Below are 11433 nucleotides of genomic sequence, written 5' to 3' on the forward strand. Positions count from 1 at the left end.
GAAAATGGCCTTTGCCATTTTCCCATTGATTTTTGCTGCTATGCATTGCCTGCTCGGAGCTGCAGAGAAGCATTCTGGACAGGTAATTATAAGACTATGGGCGCAGGGTGTGCTGTGTGAGCCCCCCTGGGCCCAGAGGCCCGTGTGCATCGCACATCCTGCACCCATTATAGATCCTCCTCTGCCTTCTGGATTCTCCCTGCCTTCTCACCATCTCTGACCATGCTTATCTGCCTCTCCTTGTCTGCTGTGCCAGTAACTGTGCAACCTCTGCTCAAGTGCCTGAGCATGCCCCATGTATTCATGCTTACTGCATATCTATCATATACATATATAAACACATATGAGCAGGGCACTTCTCCTGTGTATTCCCTACATAATGTAATTTTACTGGCTGATCATTGTAATTATGTATCAATCTGAATTTATATGCTGTCTGCATTAGTTTGTATCCTGGTGTCATTTTCATCTCCGTGTGTCACACTATAGATCCTTTGTGGCTCCTTATAAATAAAATATAAAACTTAGATATGTGGATAGATAGATAGATAGATAGATAGATAGATAGATAGATAGATAGATAGATAGACATATACTTACAGTAGATATAGGTATTGATATAGATATATACAGTGGCTGAAGTGAGCCATTATGTGACTTTATATTATGCCAATAATTTTCTCCTTCTCTATCTATAACTCACAACTTGGTGATAAATTATAATGATCAAAATTGTCCCCAATACCGAAGCCATAGTGGCTGAGTTATTTATATTTTGGTCCCCAGAAAACTCAGTCGGTAACAGAGACACAATGTAGGATGGAAGTTATTCATCTTGAAACTATTGTTCTGACAAAACTTTATTTTAACAATTTCTCCTCAGCAGAATGAACAAACCTGGACTTCTAGTAACATGTCACAGACTGGTACTGTACTAATAGAGCTTTCTATATCTTAGTTTCAGTCTCCACTCTGTATGTGTCTGTCTGTCTGACATTCTGTCTGTCAAATATGTGTGTGTATATATTTATATATAATTATTTATATATTTGAAATAATATATGTCATAGTGCACTCCCTACTGTAAATTAAATGGTCATTCAAAGTCACCAAGGAATACTGTGACTAAATAGTAGCACTTGGGGTGTAGTGAGGCTGACGCAGCCGTTGCCATTGTCTGGTGCATGATGCCCAGGGGGTGGCATATATTTGATTTTATAAATTAATTGCTGGATTGTCTTGTGTGATATGTATTGGGTTCAATGTTGGTGCAGGTAAAACAGAAGTTTTATGAATGATCACAGTGTAGCAGTCAAGGGCGCTGAGAGAGGAATCAGTATGAATGACCACCTAAGGCCGGCGGTTCAAATCCCGACGCCGGCAGACCAACTGGATTGAAGAACCCGACAGGGGATTTAGGTAAGTACAACTAACCCTACCCCCTCTAACCCTCCCTTAGGGGTGCCTAACCCTAACCTCCCCTCTAGTGCCTAACCCTAAGCCCCCTAAGTGCCTAAACCTAACACCCCCATCCCTGTAGCCTAAATCTAAGTCTCCCAGGGGGTGCCTAATCCTAACCTCCTGCCAGGGATGTCTAAACCTAACCCTAACCCTCCCTTCCACTAGCCTAACCCTATTCCTCCTGGGAGGGGTGCCTAACCCTAAGTCCCCCCTGGGAGCCCATAACCTAACCCTCACCCCCGCGGCTGTCCACGCCCGCCACCTGCCTTACCTTCGATCGGTACACTGGGTGTCGGGCTCCCAGCATAGGTATAATGACAGGTGTGGGGATTTTGACATCTGTCATTAGTACGCTGCTGGGATTTGACAGTCGGGAAGCCAGCGGTCAGCATTTCGACCATCGGCTTCCTGACTGCATCCCCTGAGAGAGGGGGGAGCACACATACTAATAATTACCCAGGCCCAGGACTTTTGGAGGGGCATGTTACTGGTGATATGGCGCAGGTATATAGACGATATTTTTTCTGTCTGGAAAGGGGATCATGTGTCATTAGTCACTTTCTGCCAATATTTGAATGACAATACATATGGCATTGTGCTCACTTTTAACATTCGCCAACCAGAAGTATATTTTCTGGACCTAACAGTATATACAGAAGATGAGCAAATAAGAACCAAGAATTATGTTAAACAAACAGATTGTAACTCCTTTATACAATTCGACAGCAACCATCATTATAAATGGTTAAAAAGTATTCCCCATAGCCAATTTCAACGTATGAGACGCAACTGTTCTGAACTATCTGTGTATGAGTCTCAGGCAACACCTTGGAGAACAATTTTATATCAAAAGGATACGATAGAGAAATAATCAATAGGGCTAAGGAAATTGGCACCAGTCTTGAAAGAATGGAGGCTATTTTGGAAAATAAAGTTAAAAAGGTCGATCAGAAAAAGAAATTGATTTAGTTTGTGACCCAATATAATAGCAATTATAAACAATTTGAAAAAGTTATAACCAAACATTGGAATATATTAACCAATGATCCTGCTTTGAAAGATCATATAGAACTACGTCCAACTTTTATATACAGGAAGTCACAAAACATACGAGACAAATTAGTGCTAATTAGTGTTATCTCCAACCCTCCAGTATCAAATAATAGAATCAGAACGAAAGGTTTCTTTCGATGGGGTATATTTAGTATGTGCAAATTGTGCAAATCTGATACACCAAAAATTACCCATTTCAAATCCATACAAACTAATAAGAGCTTTTTAAAAAATGAATTTATTACATGTAATTCCAAATATTGTATTTATTTATTGGAGTGCTCATATGGAAGTCAATACATAGGGAGAACTAAGAGAATGTTGAAAGTGAGATTAGGAGAACATACAAGAAACATTAAAAAAGGATTAGAAACTCATAATGTCTCCCTACATTTTAAATCAACGCATCAATGTGATATCAAACATTTAGTTTCCTTCTGTGGTATCAAAATGATAGAGTCCAATTGGCGCACTGATGATAGAGATAACAGATTGGCACAAGACAAAATGAAAATGAAAATGATCTACCTTTTAAAAACACAGATATCCAGAGGTCTCAATGTTGATTTCGAGATTAAATGGTTTTTATAATACATGAGTTTTTTTACAATACATGAGTCTTTTGAATATATATGAGCTTTTCTTAAAGATAATTTTTTATCAAATATACATTTTAAAGTTTTATGAGGTATCAGTATATTTTATTTATATTATAAATTATATTATATATTTTAGAGGTATGGGTCATGCCCATTATTTATTGGATCATTATTTATTTTTTGATCATACATTAATTATATATGCAGTGAAACACTTCGGGGAGACAGCTGATTTTCTGATCAACTGTGTCTGCGCCAGAGCAATGATAAATTGCACCAGCACTCGTGGTGAGATGGAATGTTAATTATCGGGGTCCCCAATAATTAACATAATGAATAGTCCCCTTCAGGAGCAAATCAGCTGGATTCTAATTGGAATAGCAGCATATTGTACAAGGCAGATATAACAATCACCAACCGTAGTGTGCTATATCTTGGTACTGGAGAGTGAGTTTCACTGTAGTCGATGATTTCTAAATATAGCCTTTTGCAACAAGATGAGTCTTGCAATGAGCAATAGTCCTATCTGCTTTCATCTTTCAGCAGAAAACCCACTTACTTTCTGTCTTTCAGAGCAACTGTGGGAGCATGATTCTTCAGATACATCATTGTAGACAATACTTCTACCCCAAAACATTTGTTTAGACCTGAATCCTTCAGCATAGATCGTGCTTTCTCCACTTTAGTATGATTTGCACACTCTTACCACTCTTCTCCATTGTGCATGCAAATGTCAGTTGATGTTCAATGCCATGCTTCTTTAGGAAAGTTTCAACATCTTTGCTTAGTTATTTTCCTACATTGTCAGACTTCAAAAACATTCGTTTGTGACCAGTTTGAGTTTGTAATGATCTCTTGTAGTCATTATTTTTTCACTCTGGTGAAGTCATCAATGAATGTTATGAGGTATCTGTTTCCACTTACCGACTTTGATTCCATTGGACCACACACATCTAGATGCACCAATTTCAGGGGTACTTAAGTTCTGGTCACTGATTTTGGGAGTGGGCAATGTCATTGCTTGCCTATTATACAGCTTTCACAGAATGGTCTGTCAGTATCAGTCACGGATATTCCTGTCACCATCCCATCTAGAAGTTTCTGAGTGCTGTCATATTGAAGATGACCTAGCATTCTGTGCCTCAGTTCCAAGGGCAGGCACATATAGTTCTCGGCACTCGGTACCTGTTGCTATTATAGTCCCTTTTATATTCCGCACAATGCACTTTCCTTCAACAAATTGGACTTTAAATCCTTTCTGCTCCAGGACACTTATGGCTATGAGGTTTGTCCCCATGTCTGATATAGTACATATAGTACATCTTGTATTTCTGTGGCTTTGGTGACATTTCCTATTCTTAGATGGGTTGTGACTGTTCCAACTTTTGTATCTCCTATTTCTCTGACTGTGGAAGGATCACACATGTTCAATATCGTGAACAGTGGCAGATTTTGCCTAGAGGCTGCAGGGTTGCAGCCCCCCCAGTAAAATCCACCATCTCAGTGTAGTCAGTGTAGTCCATGATTGCACTGGATACACTGTGACAGGCAGTGGCTTCCTATTGGAAGCGCTACCTGCCACAACAGGCAGTCTCAGGGGGAGGTACTCTTCGCCCTGGGACTGCCAGTCCAGGTTGCAATTAGCAAAGAGCAGCTTCCAAGAGAAAGCCGCTACTCTGTCTTTCCGCCAGCCCTAACTGGCTCCTAGGAGCTGCAAATGATGCACCCCTTTGGAAGCCGGTGACATGCGCGGCTCCCTGACGATAGTGCGTATGCGCTGGTCCCGGTGCCTGAAAGATCGATTGTGCAAGATGCGGGACCTGGCCTGGAGGAATGGGAGAGTGACTGCTTTCAGCTGTGGCAGCCCCCCTCATCTAAGAGGGTAGGAGCCATCGCTGATCGCGAACCACTCCTGATTGCAACTGAAATGTCTATTAGCACCTGAGTCAATATACCAGCAATTTTTCTGCAGCTGTCTGTGACACTTAAGGCTGACTCATTCTTGCTGCTCAGCATTCACAGAGAGGGGGAGAGGGGTGCCAGTGCCCTCTCTCACCAAGGTTCTATAATATCTAGTTACAAATCTGAGTAGCACAAGGCTGTAGGTCCAGTGCTTTTATGCAGGTCTTTGAAAGAAATCTGTGAGAGCATTTTATGGAATAAATTATGGTAGTAGGAGCATTAGTCCATATAACACAAAAGTTTAATTAATACTGAAATGATGAAAACAGGGTCCACCAATTATAATTATAAGAGATGACATCAGAAATTGCTGTATATACATATATTAACGACATGTGTATCACCAGCATATTACAAGCTACAGATGTGTCCGATGTACTGAAGCCTCAATATTTAAAATGATCACAGCTCTCCTATTTACCACCTAATATTACCCGTACACAAGTGACACTAATTATGGCCACCTCACAGCACCTGCAATTGCAAGATCCATTTGTTTTTTAAATCCAAGTTCTGAATTGCGAGTCAGGGCTCTGTTCTACTCGGAACCCCAAAATGATTCCAAAACTGGGAATTGATTCAACTTGGAACTCATAAGTTCGGGTATGTTGTGTTCATAAATTCATATTTACTTAATTGTCGGGGGCTACCCGGCCCCTGATAATTAACATAATGAATAGACCCCTTAGACTTGGAATATTTATTATGTAAGTCATGTGGCACAAGAAACATCACTAAGAACCAAATATATAGATGGATAGTAAAGGTATTTATTTGAATGATTTAAATCAGTTGTAATATATAGACTGTAAATGGTGGTTGTAATTCTTTTCTACCAAAGTGAACAGATGATTGCAAACAATGTGCTTATTATCAGGCTTTGGTCAGGTTGTGTTTCCGAACTGGAATCAGGGACTGGAGGGACTGAACCACTATGCCCTGGAAACTAGACGACCTGATGTATTTCCTTTGCATGTAATTGGAGAAGAATAGGCTGACATGTATCAATACAAGAGGAGGCTAAGCAAGACGTAGACAAGTTTGTAAGGATCTGCGTCGAGCCTCTGGAGACAAATTGGTGGACTAGAGTCTAGGTTTCTCCTCAGAAGGTAATTAGAGCACTGAGCAGTCTGAGGAGTGGCCTGAATCTAGGCTACATACTGCAGTGACTGTTTCTGGGCTGGTACTGGAGAGGCAGGGTTCTGGGCTGGTACCGTAGAGACTGGTTTTTCGGACTGGTACCAGAGAGGTAGGGCTCTGGGTTGGTACCGGTGAGACTAGATTCCGGGCTAGTACCGGAGATACTGGGTTCCAGGCTGGCACCGGAGAGACTGGATTCTGGGCCCTTACCAAAGAGGCAGGATTCCGGATTGGTACCGGAGAGGTAGGATTCCAGGGTGGTACCGGAGAGACTGGCTTCTGGGCTGGTTCCGGAGAGACTGGCTTCTGGGATGGTACCGGAGAGGTTGAAGTCTGGGCTGGTATCAGAGAGACTAGTCTGGATTCTGTTAATCATAACAGGCACGGGAGTCTCAGTGTGGGAGCACTTAGAAGCACAGAGACAGAACTCACTGAGAACGCTGTGAGAAAAGTTGCACTGACAACCAGCTGGCCGCCCAGGAAATTCTTTTATAGCCGAGAGTTGCTGCTGATTGGTTGCCAGCGAGGAAGAATCAGGATTAACTTCTCATTGGTAGTTCCTGCATCAGGTGACCATGCCAAAGATGGCTGCGCCCACACAGACTGACCGGTGGGAGGACCTCCACGTGGAACGCTAGCATTAGCGGGTAGCAGGAGCCAGAGTGTTAGTGGAAGAACTGCAGTGGCTGTTGATGGACTGGATGAAGGAGCGCTCACAGCAGCCACTGAGAGCAAATTCCTATGGACTCCTGATGATTCTGGGGTCTCTAATGGGAGCCATGGCACTATTATAGCAAGTCATATGATGTTCTTCACTGCCCAAGATCTAATCCTCAGGGCGCAGGCAGCACAGGAATTCTTTGTTTCTCACAATGCATGCTTCTATCTTATCCATACACTCGAGCAGTTCACTTTCCTTGTATTCTCGAGGGTGCACACTGAAAGTATGGTCTCGGCACATCGCTCTGCCTGCTAGGGTCATGCAGCAAGCTGCCAATAATGATGGTGAGTAGGTGGTAAAAATGTGGTCAGGCATAGTCAGAACTGCAATATCTCTGGCTAGAGCAATGGCTTTGTCATTGTGCGAAAGCTTCCCATCAATTACACAGAGATGGAAGTAGTGTTGCAGGAACTCGGCTACTGTGGGAACTTCCAGATGGAATTGGTGTTCTGTCAGTATAGTGCGCTCAAGCTGGAGTAATTGGACCCGGCTGAAGGTGTTAAAACAGAAATCCAGCAGCTGTTTAACAGTTGGATGTCGTCGTGTCTCCACCTGAAGGGGATCAATAAATTAGTAACTTGTACAAGGAATGGGTTGCAAGTTCTGACAGAATGTAGTCTACATACATAAATAGCAAACAGTGATGTTCTGATCTATCATCTTATATATATATATATATATATATATATTCGTATATATAAAAGAGTTGGCCAAAAGCTTGTGACCAGAAGCAGCATCTACGGATGCTTATCAAGATCACAGATGCACGCAGGAGGCGTTTATTTCCTACAGAGATCTCCTGCTGCATTTGCATATTAGTTGGACAGTATTGCACAGTTGCTTCCTAGCAGCTGTCCAATACCGCCCACATCTGAATCAAGCCCTTTATCCCCAGGAGGTACATACCACTTTGCATGCAATGAAGAGGGATGCCACACCCACCAACTGGAATATTCCAGCGGGCACCTGGACAGATGTTAGGAATCTATCAATGATGTTGACCGTTAGACACAAGGACTCCAATTCCAGGTGAAGGTGCTTGTGAACGCCAAATAGCCAGAGGATAAGTTTTCGTCGACACTCTGGTCTGAGCTGCACGAAAAACACCATTCACAATTCAGAATTAAGTGAAGAACAAAACATTAAATATTTAACTTTAGATAAATAATCCTGGGTTTGAAATAGGGCTGATAATATTAACATATCCTATGTATGCAATTTTCCATTAGATTTAATACACTAAATATAAATTGCCTAAATATATAGGAATAACTTCAAGGCCTATCTGCTTACAGCCTTACACCCCTGACACAAGTTGGAATTAATGGGTGTAAATGGGGTACATGAGAAATGTGACTTCAAAAAAATTAGCATAAAGCAAAAAACATGTAACCTCTGCATAAACCAAATACACCATTACCACTGCAGTAATGGTCATGGTCTGTCCTATGCTAGAAGTCACTCATACATTGTCATGTTTACATTTCTGAGCAATTTCTAGCATAGGACAGACCATATGGGGAAGACATAGATGTGAGTTGGAAACTTGACATATATTGCAGTATGTGGAACTAACATTTTCGTCATTGAGCAGCCACGGGGGGGACTTAGGGTTAGGCACCCCCCCGGGAGACTTAGGTTTAAGCAGCGGGGAAGGGGGTGGTTAGGCACTTAGAGGGGGGAGTAGGGTTAGGCACAGGGGGGAGGTTAGGGTTAGGCACCCCTAAGGAGGGTTAAGGTTAGGGGGGTTAGGTTAGATTTGTTGATACTTACCTTACCACGATCGGGATTTCCAGCGCTGTCAGGCTTCTGCTGCCGGGCTCTGCTGTATTGTCGGGCTGCCGCTGCCGGGATTCAAACTCCCGGCCTTGCGGCAGCCGGGATATCATACCAATTCCACTGAAACTGCCCTTATGAAAGTCAGCAATAACCTCCTTGCTGCCAAATCAAAGAGCCACTACTCTTTGCTAATTCTCCTCGATCTCTCTGCTGTTTTTAACAATGTTGACCACCCTCTTCTCCTGCAAATCCCTCATCCCTCTGTCTGCATGATACTGCCCTCTCCTGGCTTCCTACGTCTCTAACTGTTCTTGCTCTGTCTCCTACACTTTTCTCCCTCTATACATCCACTTTAGGTGAGCTATTTTCTATGTACTATGTACTGTATATAGTCCTGCTATGTACTGCTATATATTCCTGCTAGATGTGTTGGTGCTACAGAAATAAGTTGTACTATTAATAATATACAATATACATACCTCTGACTGGTTGTCCATGCAGTTTGGTGTCAAGTACTTTATCTCTAGCTTCTTCTTGAAATTGTAGCATTCATCTCCGTACTCCTTAAAATTCTGCAAGGACATGCTATGTGATGAGTTTAGGAATGGGTCGTTGTTAAGGAGCACAGGCATTCTTGTCTGAAAAACAGGCCTGGAGGTCTCAAACCGATAATGGATCCATGGATTCGATATCAGTTCTCCAGGTATGAGGTACCTGGGCTTCTTCACTTTGCTGCTTGAAGCAGCACTAGTGCATATACAGGAATTTCCTGCATCCTTTGGTGACGCTTCTTGCCTCTTTCTCTTATTAAAACTCTTCTGCTGATTAGACATAACCGCAGAGGGGTAGATGGAGCTGCTGCACCTATAACCAGCAACTTTCATCTGGGCTGAAAATGGAATGTTCACGTTCTACATGCAGCTGTGCTCGCTGCTGATTGGCTGATCAGGAAACTCTGGATTGTGACCTCACAATGAGAACTTAAGTTACGATGGGCTTGTAAATAATGGCACCAGCCAGAGGTGGGTAAAGTTGTGTAGACCTCTTGGTGGGGTTGGCTAGTTTTAGCGCATGTTAATCCCTGGTTTACAGGGCTGGTAAAATGTTATTACATTGAATAGCATTTCCCAGAGTGGCACGGGTAATTAGCTGAGGGGTAACCACCAAGACTAATTGAATTTTCCCTAACCTTTCTAAAGCTACTGTATGTCGTGAAACACACTCCTGTAACATTAACACATTTATTGAAGAGTAACTAATGAACAGAATTGATTTAAACATGATAATTGGATGTTTTGTTTGCATCAATGTGATTCAGTGACATAAACATACATACAGGCATCTGATAGGACAGATAAATATGTTAAAATACTACAGAAAAACAGAAAAAAACATTTACATTTCACTCTAGTTTGCATGAGTGAAGTAACACAATGTTTTTTTTAATCATAAGTGTTTGTGTTAAATCATGACTTTGTTACTATATTATTGGCCTAACAGTCAATTGTTAGGGAGGGATCGGTATAAAATACCGGTGACTGGTTCAAATCCCGGCAGGAAAAGCCTGACAGGAGGAGATCCCAACAGCAGCTGGAAAGTTCCCTAACCCTCCCCTTCAAAACCCTAACTCTCCCTTAGGGGATCCTTTCCATGTACCTCACAAAAATGATAGGATAGACTTTGACTCCATTTTGTTATATTCCGCATATTTTCTTGCAATTGGATTTTCAATTTTCTTTTAGTCTATCCAACGCACCAGAGGTTACAGCTGCATGTTATCAGATATAGCACATAGGAAGATTCACACACAAATGACCTGAGCTCTTGCAGTGTCTACATGGGACACAGGGCCTGATTAAGCTTTGGGAATAGAGTAAGATATAGCAAGTAATTTTGAACCAGGACAAACTATGTTGCAATGTGAGGCATAGGCAAACGCAGGGGGGGGGGTTCTGGCTGCCTGGAAACACCCCTTCCCAGCCCACACCATGACCACAATAGAAATAGTAATATAATCAAATTTTACTAGTGCTGCATCTTCTCTGTATCACAAATGACATAATTAATACCAACTTTTAACATGTATCAGCCAGTAATAAATAACCTATGCACCAACTAGGAGATAAGGAAACCATGCACTGTTAGTGATGTACTGCTATAGAGCCCAATATGTACATATATGTCCAGGGCAGTGCTAGGTTCCTCTGCTGCTCCCCCAGACTTTCTCCAATACTATGGAATGGAGCCCACATCTAAAATAAAAATATTCAGCTCAGGCAGGATGGCCTACGGCTGCATCTAATGGCTTACTGTGATCGCTGGTCCTGTACATGCTGGAATTATGACACACGATATACTTTGTATGACGCATATTAAAGATGGATAAGTGTTAATTCTTCCCTATTCATGGACTGGCCACACTCACTGTAAAATCAAGCATTTGGAAACCCCCCTCTAGAAATCCTGCGTTTCCCACTGCAAGGGGTGTAAATACATACATTTTTTGCCATGCAGGGTAAATACTGGCTACTTTTGCATGTAGCCCACAAATACTGCATAGCTTTATTATTACACTGCAATTTAGATGTCAGTTTGGACATATCCCACCCAAATCTAAATCTCTCTGCTCATTATACATCTGCCCCACCTGCAGTGCAGCATGGTTTTACCAAGATGATCAGTTATGTGCTATATCTTACTCTATTCCCAAAGCTGAAT

At 42.0% G+C, this 11433-nt stretch overlaps 1 protein-coding gene across 1 annotated transcript; it reads right to left on the minus strand.

Annotated features, from left to right (window-relative positions):
- Positions 1-7041: 7041 nt before the first annotated feature.
- LOC148508897 (cyclin-O protein B-like) lies at positions 7042-9548 on the minus strand. The gene is made up of 3 exons (XM_088443892.1): positions 9195-9548; positions 7879-8028; positions 7042-7488 (listed from the first exon to the last, which is right to left on the minus strand). The coding sequence occupies exons 1-3, from the start codon at positions 9546-9548 to the stop codon at positions 7042-7044; spliced, it is 951 nt and encodes a 316-aa protein (XP_088300018.1).
- Positions 9549-11433: the final 1885 nt, after the last annotated feature.

Source organism: Taudactylus pleione, unplaced genomic scaffold (genome assembly GCF_031769625.1).
Source record: "Taudactylus pleione unplaced genomic scaffold, aTauple2 ptg000336l, whole genome shotgun sequence".
NCBI classification, from domain to species: Eukaryota; Metazoa; Chordata; class Amphibia; order Anura; family Myobatrachidae; genus Taudactylus; species Taudactylus pleione.

Excerpts from the sequence above, each read along its gene's own strand:
- LOC148508897 (XM_088443892.1), bottom strand. The coding sequence starts at position 9,548 with ATGTCTAATCAGCAGAAGAGTTTTAATAAGAGAAAGAGGCAAGAAGCG. Across the intron at positions 8,029-9,194 it reads GCATGGACAACCAGTCAGAG|CTCAGACCAGAGTGTCGACG; the intron begins GTATGTATATTG and ends TTTTTCGTGCAG. Across the intron at positions 7,489-7,878 it reads CCGCTGGAATATTCCAGTTG|GTGGAGACACGACGACATCC; the intron begins GTGGGTGTGGCA and ends GATCCCCTTCAG.